General features: G+C 39.9%; 1 protein-coding gene across 11 annotated transcripts in view; it reads left to right on the top strand.

Annotated features, from left to right (window-relative positions):
- The window catches only part of LOC137379651 (serine/threonine-protein kinase WNK1-like), a 275316-nt gene that overhangs the window by 179667 nt on the left and 75028 nt on the right, over window positions 1-20621 (top strand). For all 11 annotated transcript variants that reach the window (XM_068050782.1, XM_068050783.1, XM_068050789.1 and 8 more), the window contains 7 exons: window positions 8192-8461; window positions 11105-11169; window positions 12612-12771; window positions 12917-13033; window positions 14509-14682; window positions 18756-18813; window positions 19604-19738. In XM_068050782.1, coding sequence (XP_067906883.1) covers window positions 8192-8461; window positions 11105-11169; window positions 12612-12771; window positions 12917-13033; window positions 14509-14682; window positions 18756-18813; window positions 19604-19738 — 979 coding nt within the window. The remainder of the gene's footprint in view (window positions 1-8191; window positions 8462-11104; window positions 11170-12611; window positions 12772-12916; window positions 13034-14508; window positions 14683-18755; window positions 18814-19603; window positions 19739-20621) is intronic.

The following is a 20621-nucleotide window of genomic DNA, read 5'->3' as shown; positions in this document are numbered from 1 at the left end:
ATCCCCACTTCTAACCTTATGATTGAAGGAATGTCATTGATGAAGCAGCTGAATATGGTTGGGCCTAGGACAGTACCCTGAGGAACTCCTGCAGTGATGTCCTGGAGCTCAGATGATTGACCTCCAACAACCACAACCATCTTCCTTTAGGCTAGGTATGACTCCAACCAGCGGAGAGTTTTCTCCCTGATGCCCATTGACTCCAGTTTTGCTAGGGCTCCTTGATGTCATACTTGATCAAATGCTGGCTTGATGTCAAGGGCAGTCACTTTCGCTTCACCTCTGGAGTTCAGCTCTTTTGACCATGGTTGAACCAAGGCTGTAATGAGGTCAGGAGCTGAGTGGTCCTGGCGGAACCCAAACTGAGCGTCACTGAGCAGGTTATTGCTAAGCAAGTGCTGCTTGACAGCACTGTCGATGACACCTTCCATCACTTTACTGATGATTGCGAGTAGACTGATGAGGCAGTTATTGGCCGGGTTGGATTTGTCCTGCTTTTTGTGTACAGGACATACCTGGGCAATTTTCTACATTGCCGGGTTGATGCCAGTGTTGTAGCTGTAATGGAACAGCTTGACTAGAGGCGCGGCAAGTTCTGGAGTACAGGTCTTCAGCGCTATTTCTGGAATATTGTCAGGGCCCATAGCTTTTGCAGTATCCAGTGCCTTCAGTCATTTCTTGATAATCATCCGGAGTGAATTGAATTGGCTGAAGTCTGGCATCTGTGATGCTGGGGACTTCAAGAGGAGGCCGAGATGGAACATCAACTCGGCACTTCTGGCTGAAGATTGTTGCAAATGTGCTTCAGCCTTGTCTTTCGCACTGATGTGCTGAGCTCCCCCATCATTGAGGGTGGGGATATTGGTGGAACCTCCTCCTCCAGTTAGTTGTTTAATTGTCCACCACCATTCACGGCTGGATGTGGCAGGACTGCAGAGCTTAGATCTGATCTGTTGGTTATGGGATCGCTTAGCTCTGTCTGTTGCATGCTGCTTACTCTGTTTGGCACGCAAGTCATCCTGTGTTGCAGCTTCACCAGGTTGACACCATATTTTGAGGTATGCCTGGTGCTGCCCCTAGCATGCCCTCCTGCATCTTCATTGAACCAGGGTTGGCCTCCTGGCTTAATGGTAACAGTAGAGTGGGGAATATGCCGGGCTATGAGGTTACTGCTTGTGGTTGAGTACAATTTTGCTGCTGCTGATGGCCCACAGTGCCTCATGGATGCCCAGTTTTACATTGCTAGATCTGTTTGAAATCTATCCCACATAGCACGGTGGTAGTGCCACACAAAACGATGGAGGGTTCCTTCAGAGTGAAGGCGGGACTATGTCTCCACAAGGACTGTGCGGTGGTCACTCCTACCAATACTGTCATGGGCAGATGCATCTGCGGCAGGCAGATTGGTGAGGATGAGTTCAGCTATGTTATTCCCTCACCACCTGCCTCATATCCAGTCTAGCAGCTATGTCCTTTAGGACTCGGCCAGCTCGGTCAGTAGTGGTGCTTCCGAGCCCCTCTTGGTGATGGACGTTGAAGTCCCCCACCCAGAGTACGTTCTGCGCTTTTGCCACCCTCAGTGCTTCCTCCAAGTGGTGATCAACGTGCAGTACTGATTCATCAGCTGAGGGAGCGCGGTAGGTGGTAATAAGCAGGAGGTATCTTTGTCCATGTTTGACCTGATGCCATGAGACTTCATGGGGTCCAGAGTCAATGTTAAGGACTCCCAGGGCCACTCCCTCCCGACTTATACCACTGTGCCGCCACCTCTGCTGGGTCTGTCTTGCCGATGGGACAGGACATGGTGATGGCAGTGTCTGAGATATTGTCTGTAAGGTATGATTCCGTGAGTATGACTGTCAGACTGTTGCTTGACGAGTCTGTGGGACAGCTCTCCCAACTTTGGCACAAGCTCCAGATGTTAGTAAGGAGGACTTTGCAGGGCTGAGTTTGCAGTTGTTTCCGGTGCTAGGTCGCTGCCAGGTGTTCCGTCCGGTTTCATTGACTTTGAAGTGGTTAGATACAACTGAGTGGCTTGCTAGGCCATTTCAGAGTCAACTCTTGCTATGGGTCTGGAGTCACATGTAGGTCAGACCAGGTGAGGACAGCAGATTTCCTTCCCTAAAGGACATTAGTGAACCAGAAGGGTTTTTACAACAATCAACAATGGTTTCATGGCCATCATTAGGTTAGCTTTTAATTCCAGATTTATTAATTGAATTCAAGTTCTACCTTCTGCTGTGGTGGGATTTGAACCCATGTCCCCAGAGAAATACTAGTCCAATGACAATACCACTACCCCACCACAGCTGTGCCTGCCATTTCATAAATAAATAGGTTAAGACAAATCTATTTATAAAGATGACTATTTTCCTTCTTCATGAAGACTACCTATCAGAAGTGGTGTGTAAGAATTTTTTGTCAGCCAACAGTAGATACCCTCCACAACCTTGAGTAAGTTACTGGTCACTTCCATCTCTCGATACGTGCTCTGTGCATCTTACTGATGAAAGATGATTCTGATGACAATCATTCCATTGGGACTTTGAGTCTAACAAGCAAAATCACATTGAATGCATAATATTGTAATCTATGTTTTTGAAATTACTGATTTAAAACATCAAAAAATCAGAAATCTTAAAGCTAATGAAGTATTCTGAGAAGCTCCCCATAATCAAACAAAACATGTTATTCTCATCAGGAGCTTTTATTTTTTGTTAAATCCTACATACACAGTTGCACTAGGAAACATTCATTATGTGCATATTTGCTTTTTCGGTGAATCGTGTCTCTTAGCTGAATTTATATAAAATTTAGCTTTTAAATGTTTTAAGTGCTGAGTAAGCACCAAATTTAGTGAGACTGAAAAACTGCTTAAGAAATATCAAGGTGGGATATACATCAAAAGGAAGCAACAAGAGAATGTTCTGTGGTAACTGATTTGTCCAATATGATTGAACTTAATTGAAGTTATGAACAACTTTGGTTATTTGATAAATGTTGAATCTATTGAGCCTTTTGTGAAATTTTTAACCAGCTAACAGTTCTTGTCCTGCTCAAAGTAAGAAATGTCTGCAACTCAGTTAATAGATTGGAAAATGCAAATTCTTCTGACTTCCCTTTTTGTAGAAAACACTTTTTTTTTTCAAGCCTGTCTTCATAATTTCCTCTTGGTGTTTTAGCGCGTCTTCATTTCAACCTTCTCTTCACTCTGGTCTTCTGGGGTGCAAAAAACTGCATGCACTATCCAACCATGACCTAAGCAATGTCTTGGACGAATTCAATATCCCTTCATTGTTTTGATATCCAATGGCCCTCTGTATACAACACAGAATTCCATTTGCCATTTTATGATCTTTTCAACCTTTTTGGGTGTTCTCACATAGTTTTTTTTTCTCCCTCAAAATGTGATTCTTAAGCGTTTCTCTGGATTGAACTGTCTCTACTACCTATTTTCCCATTTTGGTAACGTAACATCCTCCAGCAATCTCCTGCATTCCCAGCCGGTAGCCATTCCTCCAATTTGTTATCAGCAAACTTCAGTTTTATTCCTGTTGTACACAAGTTCAAATGATTTATATAAGTGGATAACACAATTTGTCTCAGAACAAACTTGAGTATGCAACTCACGTTTCTGCAATCAGAAAAACATTTAACTTATGCCAGCTCTTTGATTTCTGGCTCCAAACCATTTTTGATCAGTTGACTAGATGTCCTTTTCATAATTTTTTGTGACCTGTTATCAAATGCCACATAAAAGTTCATTTGTATAATAGCCACCCAATGCCTTTATCCTATGCACTGCAATTTCAGCTAAACTAGTCAAACACAACTTGCCTTTCACAAATTGCTGCTGTTTATTCCTGATTCGACCATGCCTTTTTAAATGTTCATTAATTCCATCCTGTATTATGGGTGATACACATTTACCAACCACAAAGACCTATGATTTTCTAGCGTATAGCATTCCTATTTTTGAATTGTATATGTAGCATTTAATACCTTCCAAGCCTTGGGCACAATCTTTGATTTTCCAAAAATCTTTGGAAACTTAATTGGTGCCTCCATTATTTTTGCCCCAATCTCTCTCCGTATTCTGAGATGTGATTGTTCACTTTTATCACCAAAATGATTTCTTATCAATGTCGGGATTAATTTGGAATGGAAACATTGTAAAATCCTAGTTCACAGTTATAAAGAATTCACAATTTCAGGGTGTAGTGGCATATTCTATACATGTGTAAATATGAGAGGCTTTTGAGGAAACCAGCTGAAGTCCACAAGATATAGCTATTCAAGGTTTGTCACAGGAAGGGTGAGTGATGCTCTTTATGCTTATGACTGGATTCATATTTGCTCACCTATCTGCTGAGAATACAGGCTGTGAGTCATCGTTTATACATAATTGAAGATATTTGACAACTTGACTATATGTGGGGTAAAAGACAATTTTCATGATAACGGTTTAAAAAAATATGGTGCCTAGGAAAAAGTGGGTTTTTATATAGCAAAAATAATTAACCATACTAACATTTTATTCGTTAAGTAATGCATTGTGATTTTACAACAGCCCAACATCATCAATTGTGGTAATTGTTCATTTCGGTAGTGGGAAACATTACCAAGTTACCGAGCTTAAAGCCAAAAACAAGTGGCTTGATCATGTTTTATTGCACAATATTGAGTTACAGGTAGGTGGATAAAAGGCAACCCCTACATTTAATGGCACATACAATCAATCCATGGTTCTTACATCTTGCACATGCAATAACGTTTTAACCATAGAATCGTTACAGCACAGCACAGAAGGAGGCCACTCAGCCTGTCAAGTCCATGCTGGCTCTGTTCAAGAGCAATTTAGTTAGTCTCACTCTCCTGCCCTTTCCACCTTGGCTCTGCAAATATTCTCTCTTCAAGTGCTTATCCAATTCCCTTTTGAAAGCCATGATTGAATCTGCCTCCGCACCATTTCAGGTAGTGCATTCCAAATCCTAGCCAATGGCTGCATGTAAGTTTTTCTTCCTGTCGCCATTGGTTCTTTTGCCACACACCTTAAATCTCTGTCCTCTGATTCTCGATCCTTCCATCAATGGGAACAATTTTTTTCTTTGTACTCTGTCTAGACCCCTCATGATTTTGAACACCTCTATCACATCTTCTCTCAACCTTCAAAGGAGAACAACCCGATCTGCTTCAATCTATGCATGTAACTGAAATTGATCATCTCTGGAACCATTCTTGTAAATCTTTTCTGCACCCTCTCTAAAGCCATCATATCCTTGCTAAAGTGCGGTGCCCGGAATTGGACACACTGCTCCTGTTGAGGCTAAACCAGTTTCATAAGGGTTCTTCATAACTTACTTGTTTTTGTACTCTATTTAAAAAGCCCAGGGTCCTATATTGCTTTTTAACCACTTTCTCAGCCTGTCCTGCCACCTTTAACGATTTGTGCACATATGCCCCCAGGTTTCTCTGTTCCTGCACCCCTTTTGGAATTGTACCCTTCATCTTATATTGCCGCTCCTCGTTCTTGGTGCCAAGAGCTGTCCTGCCATTCCTTAACTTTACAGACTATTTATTATAAGTAGAATAGCTTACAAGTTACTCACCAACTAGTTCTTTCCACTGCACCGAAGTAAGAACCAAATATAGGAAGGTTAAAGAAGTAGAAAAGTGGAGCACCTTCTCCCCCTGCATCGAACTCGTCACTCAGCAAACTTGAATCTCCACACTCCGCTTGCAATCTGTACACCATTTGCAGGCTGCGCCCAGACCTCTGTATTTATACCTTTTGAAGCTGAAACTGCAGCAACCAGATTTGACTGGTCAGCTACTTAACTAATCAGCTACACTGCAATAGAGCCTGTTAATCCGTGCCGAAGACTGTAAGAAACTTACTTGACTTTCTTAACCCTACTTTATCTAGAGGGTAAATCCCAGTTAAATGCAAACTGCAGACCAGAATTTTATAAAGATAACAACACTTAAAATCCCCGCTCATCAAACTCGAATCTCCACACTCAGCTTGCAATTTGCACACCATCCCTCGTGCTCTGTCTGTCCCTCTCTCGCGCGCTCTGTCTGTCCCCCCTCTCGCGCTCATACGAATTAGGAGTAGGCCACTTGACCCCTCGAACCTGCTCCACCTTTTCAATATGATCATGGCTGATCTGATTGTAATGAGAGGTCCAAAGACTCACGACCCTCAGAGAAAAAAAATTTTCATCTCTGTCTTAAATGGGCAACCCCTTATTTTTCATCAGTGACAGCTAGTTTTAGATTCACCCACGGGGGGAAACATCCTTTTCACATCCACCCTATCAAGACCCCTCAGGATCTTGTATGTTTTAATCAAATCGCCCCATACTCTTCTAAACTCCATGGGATATAAGCCTAGCTCATCCAACCTTTCCTCCTAAGGCAACCCGCGCATTCCAGGTATTAGTCTAGTAAACCTTCTCTGAACTGCTTCCAACACATTTACATATCTCCTTAAATAAGGAGACCGATACTGTACACAGTACTCTGGATGTGGTCTCACCAATGCCCTGTATAACTGAAGAATAACCTTCCTACTTTTGTATTGAATTCCCCTCACAAATTATAACATTCTATTAGCTTTCCTAATTACTTGCTGTACCTGCATACTAACCTTTTGCGATTCATGCACTAGGAAAGCCAGATCCCTCTGCATCTCAGAGCTTTGCAATCTCTCACCATTTAGATAATATGCTTTTTTATTCCTTTTTTATTTTATTTTTGCTCCAAGCATCTACATATGTACACTGTATACCTGAATTATATCTAACTGCATTTCCTCTTGGGCTAAATCCACATAATGCCTTACTATTTCTTACTGGTGCTATTGCTCTCTCTCAATCCTTTGTGCATCTTGTTTCTGCTTTCTAATGCTACATCCTGGTTCCCATCCCTCTGCCAAATTAGTTTAAATCCTCTACCACAGCACTAGCAAACTTTCCCACAAGGACCATGATATTTTTATTTATCAAAATTGAATTACATAATGTAGGAGATCCACACCATGAAATCCTGTACTCATCAGAATTATTGGAAAAAAACATTTTAATAATCCCTTACAATTAAGCATCTGTCATGGAAAAGTAAAGATGCAGCGCCTGAGCAACACGCTATAACTTTTCCCATTAAAATGCAACTATGTCAATATTATCAAATAATAGAATTGAACCTAAAGTACGTGCACAGGGTTTGGAAATCTCTCCCTCGCAGTTGAGCTGTCCTTTCTTTTGGAAAAGTTCTGACTTTGCAACTTGAGAAATTTATATTGAGTTCTGTGTTCCTTTTGCATCATGCCAACAGTTATTATTTGATAGCGTGGCCTGTCATCAGTCAACTTCATTTTACAGTAGATACATGTTTGTGCAGTCTGGGTTTTATGTGTCTTAATTTAGTTTTTAGTTTTAGTTTTTCCCTGAATATTTCCTCTGATTTTTAACAGTGAAGGTTTCTGACTCGAGCACCACCATCAGTAACATTTTACATTGTTCTAAGTTTTCTTTTTTGGTTTATTGGGGAGGTGGGAACAAATTTATAGGCTTTAGATGACTCAAAATAGGAACAAAAGCTAGCCGAAGAAGCAAGTGTAGCTTCTGTTCTTGAAATACATGTTGATCTGTTGATTTGTATACAGTCAAGGAAAGAAACCTGCGAAACAGCGAAGTTAGGAGTACATGACAGTCTTGGGAAAAGTGGTTACAATGGGGAAAATCCTACCATAAAAGAACATTTAAGAAACAAAATTGAAGAAAAATCTGATTTGTAATTGTCTGTCTGACTCAGATGACTTGAATGCTACATTTGTATAATTTAAAGTTTGGGTAGCAATGAACTTATTTGTGACAAACTTATATAATACTAAAACACAGTTACTTAAGCTTTACACCAAGAGAAGAAAACATTGCAGTGAGGGGGAATCAGATTTGTGCTGGCAATGTAAATCAGTGAAGTGGGAAATACATTTTTTTACTTCAAATCCATGAGGAATGAAAAAGAAGATTTCAAGCTGTGGAAATCAGTTACAGGCTTCAGAGTTGTTTTAAAGAGCTGGTTGTATGTAGATTTTTTTTTACAACAAGAAAAAGGAATATTGCGCTCTTGCATATTATACAATGCTCATACTTGTTCTGATCATTTGCTTTAATTTCTTTTACAGAATTACTCCACCCAGTTGCCAGGTGTTGCTCCTAGTCCTGTAAAGTCTTCTGTGGGTGTTCAGTCCACTGTAGTCTCACCACTACTTCCAGTTTCTACAGATGTTGCATCTCAGGCTGTTACACAAGCATCGTATCATGTTGGTCTTGCTGCAGGCATGGTACAATCCTATATTGAATCTACAGCAACTGGACAAACAAGAGCACTCCAGCCTGGTGCTTCCACTATTCAGAACCAGATAGGACAATTACAGACACCGGCATCCCAAGAGGTATTTATGCTTAAGCATACCATTATTAAGAAAATAGAAAGCATTCTACTTGGAAGCAAGCTTTATCCCTTTCCTACCTGAATTTAACTTTGTTTTCTGAGAGTAAATACATCTATTATATATCTGAATATCAGATTTTGCTTCATTTTTGTGGATGAAATATTGTTGTACCAGTGATTTTACGATATTTTTTGTTTTGTGGCTCAACGGAAGAGTATTATGCAGCTTCATTGCACACCCTATAATCGTATACTTCATTGAAAAAGGTGTTTGAGAGAGCAAAAAATAGGTTGACAAATGGTTCCTTCACTCTAATTTATTGTTTTATACCTGCTGCATTTTTAAATCCAAGAATGTCTCTGAGGGAAACGAAGGAAGATAGAATGTGGTGAAGGGGGCCTTAGACCTGCCACTACTGCACTTACCCACTCCCAAAAGTGAGGGCAGTGGCTGGAGAGTTAATTGTGAGGTGAGTGACAGCAGAGCAAGGATTGAGCAGGTTGTTCAAAAGGAAGAGATGAGGTAATGATGGAGGGATGCTGGGAAAGGGTAGTAGGAAAGTGATGGGGTAGGGGCTGCAATGGGAGGGAGAGGGTAGGGAGCAGGCAAGTGGTGTGAACGGAGCTACTGGGAGCCATATTTTCCCCAGAAAAACTAATCCCAAATGCAGTCTGCAGACTTAGTGGCTTCTTTCCCCTCCACACCACGCCACCTTGCACCCAAAAAATCAAGAGAAAAGAAACAATAAAGAAGAGTTGAGTATAGGAAGAGAAAAGGCAACACGAAGAGAGCAACCATTTTATTTGACTTGCTGTGTGCATTGGAAGTTGACTACCAACAAGAAATCTTATGTATGCATGTACTTGATGTCCCCAACTTCACCTCCGGTATCACCTTTTTATCAAGCCTTTTTACATATTTCAATGCTATATGTTATATAGTTGGATTTCCTGAAGTAAATAGTTGCCTGCAACAATGTGGGTACAGATGTTCTGCCGCTGCATGACACCTTATTCTGAGACTAAACCACATCTCCAAATCACTGCTTGAAAAAAAAATGCTATTTCAAAACTTCATGTGCAGCTCTGTTTCTGCTTCAAAAATGTTTTTGTTGCCACATCTGGCCCATTATTCCAGTTTACTGGCACTATGTAGGCAATTGGGGGAAAGAAATCATAATTCTATCAGTTGTTGACTGGGCATATCTTTACATTTCAAAAGATAAATATTTTGTCATGTTGGGCCCACTTTTCTAGCCCTATGTTAGCTCTGTGTTTAATGGCACCATCAGGGCCACTCCAGTTTCCTGTTTAGTTAGCTGCTCGTAATATTGATTGCTGGTTGAACAGATCTCTCATTTGAATATCTGAAAATTAATTTTTTTTGTTGCCCTGTTGAGCTAGTTTTCCCAGCCATGTTTCTGCTGCTTGTCCACTCCAAATCCCTGCTTCCCATTAATATATAGGAACATAGGAGCAGGAGTAGGCCGTTTGGCACTTTGAGCTTTCTCCGTCATTTGCTAAAATAATATATCTATTTAAAATCTATTTTTCACCAACTGACAGTGTGTAATGGCACTGGCCATTTACTGGTGTAAAATGCGATCACTTATTTATAATGGCCACAGAATAATGAACAAAGTTATTGAATTCAATCCTCAAAGTACCATTTAAAAAAAAAAATCATAGAAATCTGTTTAAAAATGCATTTTGATGCAGTGCCATTGTTATGTCCTACATAATATAAAGACTATTAAAATTGATTTTCTCCCTTCTCAGCCATTTTGTTAAAGGTAAATGGTGGTGAAGTTTTAAGTCTCTTTTATATACTCTGTGATACTGAATTATTTTTGATGCTGTCCCCCCCAGCAGATGACACTGACCCAAAATAGAAATGCTTAGCTAACTTAGATAATCTTCTGCTGCTTATGTTCCACTACTGTCTGTTTCTCCCAGCCAACATTATTCCCTGAAGCTAATATTACAGTGGACAAGGAGTAAGAATTCCCACACTGTTCTTGATAAATCAACCTTGTTGCTGCATGCAGTGATTTTTCTATACCACCATAGTCAGTTACATCACAGACCATTGCCGCCACCTTCCAGGATATTCTCCATCTGCCAATATAGCATATCCCCTTCTGGCAGCCGTGACCATAGAGGTTTTAATGGAAGGAAGCAGCCCTTCAAAACTTTGTTACGGTTTTGAGATGGTTGGAAGCAGTATCAGACAAACCAGTAAGTTTTAATTATTACACATTATTCTGCAGATGTTATTGTGCATGAATTATGTAGCCACACTAAGGCCATTGCTATTGAGACATCTATTCTGCCACCCACCCTAAGCTGAGGAAGTTTCCAAGTTTTACCCCCTTCCTCTTCCTTTCCTTCCACTTCCCTCTCCTTTGCAGATATTCAGGTTGTTAAACAAATCATGAAGTAAGCTGCTTTGCTTCCATTTGTTTGAGCAGTAGCATAGGGCTCATGAAAGGCAAAAACTGAACATGTGGAGGAAAGTTATTGCAGTGGAATTTGTGATGGAGAAGCAACAGTAAGACTGTAATATTATTAGGAAGAAAATGTTCATCCTTGTTCAGTTTGCTTTTGGATTTCTATGGTCACTAAAACTGATCTTTGTTTTTAGGTGACCCAGGCTCCTCAACAGGCATTGCCTGCAGAACAATTACAATTATGCTCATCTGTGGACAGGTGATGATTTTAAAAAATTTTTGAAGAAAAAAAGTCAACTTTGATTCCCCGGACAAACAGTGCATTTTCTTTGAGCTTTGTACACTGCCCATATATCTATGCAGAATTAGTTTGTGGCTTTATATTAGTCTGTGACACATTCCAACTGTGTATATAAAGCACAACTCATTTTGTATATAACTGTGTTATTTGATAGTGTTGTGTATAAATGTGAAGCTAAGACCTTGGCAGGTCCAAGGTAGTTGCCTGCTTCCGACATGTCCATTTTCCCAATTTTTTTTTGAATTGGTACAACGTTACTGTGTTAATTAAGTTTAGAAGATTTCATTTGAATGGTACGTACAACCTGCAAATTGAACTGTCAGAGGATGGCTTATCTGTGCATGTGGCCTGTGAGACTGAGAGGCAAAGGTAGATTGAACCACCTGGAAATACTCAGTTGAGTGTTTCCAGCATTTTCTGTTAATTCACATTTCCATATTTGCGGTATTTTACTTTTTGTAAGGCTGAGCCATCAGTGTTCTTCGTGAAATGGAATCTACCATTTCACGATGTAGTGCAGGTGGGGTCAAGAAATTTCAAAGGGACAGAGACAGACTGAGTGGGCGAAACTGTGAAAAATTGACTTCAACGTAGGTAAGTGTGATCCAAGAAAGAAAATTGTAGTAGTTTCGAAATGGTGAGAAACTTGGACCTGTGGAGGAGCAAACGGAGTTGGGTGTCCATGTACACAAATCTTTTAAAATCTAGTGGACAGGTACTGAAAGCAATTAAAGCTAATGGAATGTTAACCTTAATCTTGAGAGGGCTGGAATACTAAGGGAAGGAGAATATGGTTCAGTTGTATAAAGCTTTGGTCAGACCCCATCTGGAGTACTATGTTCAGTTCTGTGCATGCAACACAGGAAAGATGTATTGGTCTTGCTTCCTGTGAAGCTACTTGGTGGGTGTTACTACAGCAATCCAGTAGTAAAATCCAACTCTCGAATCTCCATTCTGCCAAGAAAATTAATACCTTTAAAAAATGTTAAGAAATTAACACTATGTATGAAAAAGGGGGAGTACTTATAAGAGTAACCCCTCTAGATTTTCTTGCATCCTTCATTAATTTCTAGATTTATTTAACCACAAACCGTTTAAAGTTGAAAAGGAAAAACTACAAATAATTGGAATCTGAAATTCAAGCAGAAATTTCTAGAAATGTGGTGCAAATCAACATGTGGAGAAAGTTGTTAAGTTAAAGTTTTAGGTGTGGATCCTTTATCAGAACATGATCAATTCTGATGAAAGGTCTACACCTAAGTTAATCAAAGTTTTATTTTTTCAGATGCTGAAATATTCAGCAATACTGTGTATGAAAAACATTTTCTACTTTAAATCCTTAATACTTGCAAAAATTATGTGTTTGAAGGTGTTATATCTAACTGTTTTGTGATTTCCAGTGCTCACTCAGATGTCGCTTCTGGGATGAGTGATGGAAATGAAGGCCTTCCAGCAAGTGGGAGACACGAAGGGAGATCAGCAAAGCGACATTATCGTAAATCTGTGAGGAGTCGTTCACGTCATGAAAAATCATCGAGACCAAAGCTACGAATTCTTAATGTAAGCATCCATTGTTTTAGGTAGTTATGTTGAAAGTAAAGAATTTGGAGATTTGGTGAAGGCCAGAAGGCAACACCAAATTTTTCAGCCTGTTTAGTTTTTGCCCAAGTTCAATACACAACACAGCATTGCACTTTGTTTTTAGGTTTCAAACAAAGGAGACCGGGTTGTAGAATGCCAGTTGGAAACACACAATCGAAAAATGGTTACTTTTAAATTTGACTTGGATGGTGATAATCCAGTAGAGATAGCAGTTATAATGGTGAGTAAAAATTAATAAAATTGCTTGAGAAATTTAAAGCGTGCTGTTGAATAATGTGCATTATTTGTGGTGGGAAGTAAGTTAAAGTCACAAGTACAAATTTAAATGAAGTTCACAATGTTTATTAGAATGGTCATAGGGATGAGGGACTTTAGTTTATGTGGCGAAGCTGGGGTTGTTCTCCTTTAGAGCAGAGAAGGTTAAGAAGAGATTTGAGGTGTTCAAAATTTTAAACTCTTTTCATGGAGCAAATAATGAGAAACTTTTTCCTTTGGCAGATTTAAGTGATGGTAAAAGAACAAAGGACGACATGACATTATTTTATGTAGTGCATTGTTATGATCTGGAATGCACTGCCTGATAGGGTGGTGGAGGCATATCAAATTGTAACTTTCTAAACAGAAGTAGATAAATACTTGGGGAAAAAGTCAAGGGCTATGAGGAGAGAAGGGGTGGGGGGCTAATTGGCTAGCAGTACCAAAGAGCCACCCTCGGCATAATGGGCCAAATGGCCACCACCTGTTCTATGATGTTTATAACTAACCTAAGTATGATTTGGTCTACACTGGGGAGACCAAATGCAGATTGGGTGACCGCTTTGCAGAACACCTCCGCTAGGTCCGAAAGCATGACCCCAAGCTTCCGGTTGCTGGCCACTTCTACACACTCCCCTGCTGTCATGCCCATATCTCTGTCCTGGGATTGCTGCAGTGTTCCAATGAACATCAATGCAAGCTCGAGGAACAGCATCTCATTTACCCATTCAGCACGCTCCAGCCTGCCGGACTGAACATTGAATTTAGTAATTTCAGAGCATGAACGGGCCACCCTTTTTATTTTTCATTATTTTTTCTCTTTTTCTTTTTATTTTAGTTTGTTTCTACTGTGCCTACCCACCGTTTTTTTTCATGTTTGTGCTTTGGGCCAGGGCTGTTCACTTTTCTGTCAATTATCACCCTCTCTGCACTAACGCTTTGTCTTTCGCCACACCATGAACATACTGTTTGCCTTTGTTCCATGACCTTCTGGTCAGTTATTCTCTGTGACCTTGTCCTTTCAACACCTCTTTTGTTATCTCTTGCTCCACCCCCACTTTATGTGCTTAAACCTATTACATTTCTAATATTTGCCAGTTCTGATGAAGCGTCACTGACCTGAAACATTAACTCTGCTTCTCTCTCCACAGATGCTGCCAGACCAGCTGAGTATTTCCAGCATTTTTTGTTTTTGTTTCAGATTTCCAGCATCTGCAGTATTTTGCTTTTATTATGATTTGCTCTACTTAGCTGAAATTGCTATGTTCACTTTTTACATTGCCTATATGCAATTAGGAGAGTGAACTGCTCTTGATTGTGTTCCCTAAAATGCCAGATCAGTGAGACCTTTTAATAAACATTTGCACCGTTAATGCCAAAGGATGCATAATTGAATGAGGCATGAGTTGTCAGAATTATCTGAAGTCTTCTCCAATGCAGGTTCAAAACGAGTTTATCCTGGAGACTGAGAGGGAATCGTTCATTGACCAAGTTAGGGAAATTATTGAGAAAGCTGATGAAATGCTGAGTGAAGATCCAAGTGGAGAGCCAGAAGGTGATCAAGGATTGGAGACTGTAAAAGCCCAAGTAGCTGATTGCTTTAATCAAGCACAGGTATGCTGTGGATTGTTTTACTACTTATTGGAAAATAGTTAGTTTTAACAAGCAATATGGATCTGTCTATGGGGCCTCATTGTTTGCATTTGGAACCTTGAGAACTGTTTAATTGAGAATTATAATGCCCCACGTTGATATTGACTTGACCATGAGATGACATCACACCAGTCTGTCCAAATAAACCACAAATGTATTCCCATTTACGCCAGGTCCTTGCAGATCTCGAGTGTGTGTAGATTTGGTATCTGTGATTAGAATATGTGCAAAAATGGCCCAAGCAAACATTTGCCATTTGATTTTACAAATATTACCTATTCAATTTGCACGAACTGAATCTCTGCCTCTCCCACTGCCTCCTTTCTTCCCCCCCCCCCCCCCCCCCCCATAAACCTTTACAAGTCATTGGACTAGAATTTACTGTAGCCAGTGAATGAGCAGTAGACCTGCTTTGCCTATCTAATTTCTATGACCTTATCCACTGGAAGTTAGCAATTCAAATCTGGGACCTGTGTGAACAGGATGAGCAATCTCCTTAACCAATCAGATTGAAGCTTTAATGAACTGTGCAGAGCCTGAACCAACAAGTGTAAGCTTGGATAGTGAATTTAATGTCCAATCAGGTACTGGAAGCAAAACGGAGAGAGAAAGAAAGATTGGATTGAGAGAGAGAAAAATAGTGACAAATTAAAAAAAAAAGTAAGTTTCTTTTAAATCTCCAATGTCAATTAAAATCTAAAGGAAGCAACTCAACACTTGTGAAAGTGTATTTTCAATGTCGGTGCTTGTTTGGCAGTAATTAATACTTAAAATACTGTTATAAAGAGTACTTAGACTGAAATGGACAAGTCTTAACGTTTTGTGGATAGTTTAATCTGCATCTATTATGCAAGTACGGGAACTTCAGGACGATCAACATATTTCAATGAACGAGACAGTGAAATAGCATTTTCGCACGGCTTACAGAGGAGCAGCACATCTGTGCTCACCTGAAATTGCTATCAGATTTGCACATAAATAACAGTTAGGGAGATGAGCTTCATGGTCACAGATTTGAAATAATTGGCAAAAGAACCAGAGGGAGATGTGAATTTTTTTTATGCAGTGAGTTATAATCTGGAATGCGTGGTGGAAGCAGCTTCAGATGTAGCTTTCAAAAGGAAATTGGAAAATTCCATTTGAAAAGGAAACATTTGGGGGCTGTGGAAGAAGAATGAGATAGTGAAAGTAATTAAACAGGTCTTTTCAAAGAACCAACACAAACAGGTGTGCTGTACGATATCTCTTGCCCCACTGTCCCCCTTGCTGTAATTTCTGTCATGCTGGCATTGATTTTTCTCTCCACCCTGATTATAATCCCCTATTTCTTGCTCTCGCTCGTGCTCTTCCTCCCTGAACTACTTCTCCCCCAACCCTCCCAGAAAGTGAACAAACTGGTTTATTTTAAATGAAATATGTGACTAAGCACAATGCAGTTATTCAGAGTTTTACCTATTTCCTGTGGTTCTTGAAAACATTTTTAAAAATTGTCAAATTTTGCCATTGTTCTTGACCTCCCTTATCTACTCATCTCAGCCCCAGGATATCGCTGCAGGAGTTCCTCAGGTACTGAAGCTGTTCATGCCCGTATGCAGCAAGAGCTGGACAACATTCAGGTTTGGGCTGATAAGTGGCAAGTAACATTCGTGCCACACAAATTGCCAAGCAATGATCATCTCCAACAAGATAGAATCCAGCCATCTGCCCTTGACACTCAATGGTACTACCACTGCTGAATCTCCCACCATCAGCATCCTTGGGGTTACCATTGACCAGAAATTTAACTGGACCAGCCATATAAATACTGTGGCTGCAAGAGCAGATCAGAGGCTGGGAATTCTATGGTGAGTAACTTGCTTCCTGATTCCCCAAAGCCTGCCCACCATCTACAAGGCAGAGGCCAGGAGTGTGATGGAATACTCTCCACTAGCCTGCATGAGTGCAGCACCAACACTCAAGAAGCTCGACACAATCAAAGGCAAAGCAACCTGTTTGGACGGCACCCCATCCACCACCTTAAACATTCACTCACTCCACCACCAGTGCACCGTGGCAGTAGTGCGTACCTATACAAGATGCACTGCAGCAACATGCCAAGCCTCTTTCTACAGCACTTTACAAATCCGCAACCTCTACCACCTAGAAGAACAAGGGCAGCAGGCACATGGGAACACCACCACCTGCAAGTTCCCCTCCAAGTCGCACACTAGCCTGACCTGGAACTATATCACCATTCCTTCACTGTCGCTGGGTCAAAAATCTGGAAATCCCTAACAGCACTGAGGGTGTACCTACACCACGTGAACTGTAGTGGTTCAAGAAGGTGGCTCACCACCGCCTTCTCAAAGACTATTAAGGATGGGCAACAATCGCTGGCTTTGCCAGCGATGCTCACATCCCAGGAGCAAATAAAAAACGTTACTTGTTAGACTGACACTCAGTTAAAGAATGATTTCTCTGTGCTGCTTGCTCTTGTACTTCCAAACACAAACCAGCTCCAAAACTATATTTTTCCCTCCAGGGAGAGGAAAGTAAAAGCACAATCATTGTACTCCTCCAGCTTGCACTTTCATGGTGTGGCTAGTTGAGCTGCTAATCAAAGTATCAGCTTCCCTATCTCGCTTTGGTGTGGCGGTCATGGGAGCCATATTGCCTGTTTCAGCTCAGTAAATTGAAGCCATTCTAACATTGCAAATATCTCTAGGAGGTGGTGGGTATGCAATTGTTTTCATTTAGTTCCCTAATCTGCTTCCTGAATAACTTGTGTGTCCCTGGAAATTAACCTCATGAAACCATATTTCATGTAATTTACAACATACGTAAACTGAGAAATCCCTTCTTTAGTGACCGTCCCACTTCCTCTAATGCTCCTCTTATTCATGGTGCGCAATACCAAGGGATTTCTGTTAATATAGCTAGGGTTATGGAGAATGAACCACCTATTCAAAGAATTGTAAAATCCATGTTTCAGGTAGATTCATTTTTCAAAGCTTTTTCAAAATGTTAGAAAGTACTGTATATCATATTGAAAATCTTGCATTTTCTGTCACACTAGTCATTCTCCCCCATTTTAAATTCCTGTTTCTACATGCCTGACTTGAACTATATCACCGTTCCTTCACTGTTGCTGGGTCAAAAACCTGGAAAACCTAACAGCATTTTGGGTGTACAAGGGCATTTGTTAGACTGGCACTCAATTGAAGACAATGTGTCTCTAAATTTGCCACGTTGTAATTATACCCTGCTATCAGTGCTGGTGCTGTGGCGGCTCAGTTTTATAACTCATTTTCTCATCCTGTACTGCAGAGAAATGTCTATGCTTCAACAAACTCTACTTCTCTGCTTCCTGAATTGTTTAAGGTTTGACATTTATTGGTAAATAATATAAAATTGAAGTATATAAATAAGGACAGTGTGTATAACATTAAAGTAGTGGCTGAGTTACTTCTGTGAACCTGAATTCATTCTTCCTTGCCTTCAGTTATTATGTAACGTTGATGTCACCTTTTTCCATTATGAATTCCTATGTCCACATTTCCACTTTCATTGTCACACAATTGTGTGCTGTAGCCATAGATGGCTTCTCTGATCAAATTTCAGAACTGTTTCTCACAACTATTTCAACATCTTAATTTCTGTGTGGTAAGTTGTAAACTTCAGTCTTTCAAATTCTGTTTTGAATTTTCTATATTACATCAATTTCACTTTTCCTACTTTCTACCCTCTCATCTTCACTCTCGTGGTCTGTATTTTTGACTATTTAAGCCTTGTTGCCCTTCCCACACCTTTGAGCTCTCATTAGTTCCAGCATTGCTAGTCTCTTCTGACCTGTTCAGTTTGCAACTTGCTGACTTCTATATTAGTCTGCCCATTTCCCATTACACTCCCATTTTCTAGGTTTCTCCACTGTCATCTTTCTCTGTGCCACCTACTGACCTTAATGGGCCTTGGCATCTGCCTCACAGAAAGGAGAATTACTAGTAACTCATTAAACAAATGCAGTTTCACTGATACATAATATATTTCCTGTTCAGAAAGCAGAAGGCATGTACAAACAAGAAGAACCCCTAATATCAGCACCCATTCAGTTAGGTAAGTGACATTGTTTCTTGTCTGAAAGAATTTTGAGAAATATTTCATCAAGTTTAGGTAAACTTGATAACTTTGTGCTAATTGTTCGTTAATAGTCCAAGATGGACATAATCTTCCATCAACTGACTGTTATGCTTTGTGACATTGCTGTTAGTGTAAAAGAAAGTTTCTCAGTGGATCAGAACTTAACTGCTTTCAAGAACTTCATAGTATGTGTTAACTTCTTAAAAAAGCAATTTGCAGACTAATCTAATGTTGGGATTCCAATGAACGTTATCAACTGATAAACCATTGTTCTGTCACTTTTTACATCACCTGAGCTTCAGTGATGTACTATTGACATGAAATACCCTTTCAACTATTCAACAAAGTGATCCCACTGCACACCTTGCTTCTAAGTTAATATTCTTAATCAGGCTTTTCCCCCTTCGTTCTCTGTCCCACATTTCTCTTGTCTTCCCCCATCTCATCTACAAAACAAATGCTGTGGTGTGCATCCCTGGTTTAGCTGTGGATCCATGCTGATACCAGGCAGATTATTCAAAAGAAAATTACATATTCAAGTACAATTTGTTGTTTTTGAATCCTAAAGCAGTGGGAAAATGCAGTCATGTGTGCTTTTTTTGACTAATCAGATGTCAGAACAGAAGGCTTAATGATAATTGGAAGTGAGTGCAAGACTGATGTAAATCTATCTTCCAGTTAAGTAAATGCTGCCAAAAAGATGAATTGTAATGTAGAATGTTGGAATTGTTCTGAAATTGCATTAACATTTTATTTATTGTTGTAGGTTCACAGGCAGGCTCTGCAATGCAGGTGGTCCATTCTGCTGGTAGACGGTTTATTGTGAGTCCTGTCCCTGAGAGCCGATTACGAGAACCAACTTTAAGTGTGGGTGTCACTTCAATTAAAGAAATTCCAACAGGTATAGTCTTTGCGATCTGGATTGCAGTATTTTTCCCTTTCTTATTGCTTGGTATAAAATAAGTTGTAAGATAATCTAGGTAGAAGTTACTGCAACAGTTCAATTCACCTTAAGCAAATGCAAAATTGCATTCAGAGACCTATGATCATACATCCTTCTCTGAAGATGGACATTGTAGAAGGGAGTAGTATCCATTCTGAGAAATCACACTAACCTATTAACTTTCAAAACTTTCATTACTTTTACTTTTTCTAAAATGCCCATTTGAGTTGAAGCTATCTAAGCAATAACAGCATGCATTGTCCATAGATGCAAAAAAACAAAATCTTAGAAGAAAAGGCTGCTTAAAGAAAACAAGGTATCTTAGATTGACACTGTTTGCAAGTCATAGTAGATAGTATTTGTATGGATTTCATCACCCAGGAAAATCTGTAGCATAAGTGGTGTACCATAAAGACAATACCTACAAGATAGTACATTTTCAACTTGGAGCTAGAGAAATAGATAATGAGGAAATGTTAAAAGGAAGGGGATGGATAGGGACTCAGCAATGGTAGTGCGTTTAGTAAAATGACTTGAGTATATGGACCCTAAATGTAAAAAAACACAAGGATTGCTGCAGAGCTGAAAGGTGAAGATTCAATTTAATGTTCTGGTGTATAGTTACAATGTTTGGGAAAGAAGAGATAGTCAAGAAAATAATGACTAGCAATCTGATGTGAAAACAAAGCTGCATTCATTAATAATTGGGAAAACTTAGAACAAGAAGGACTGGTATAGAGGAAATGGGCTGCACCTAAAGAAAGCAGTTGAAGATTGTAAGTGCAAGGGAAAAAAAACTCCCAAATGTGAGGGATCTTGGGTTTGAAGAATTTGGAGAGGT

This window comes from Heterodontus francisci, chromosome 18 (genome assembly GCF_036365525.1).
Source record: "Heterodontus francisci isolate sHetFra1 chromosome 18, sHetFra1.hap1, whole genome shotgun sequence".
In the NCBI taxonomy this organism is placed as follows: domain Eukaryota; kingdom Metazoa; phylum Chordata; class Chondrichthyes; order Heterodontiformes; family Heterodontidae; genus Heterodontus; species Heterodontus francisci.
This window is presented reverse-complemented; position numbering and strand designations above follow the sequence as displayed.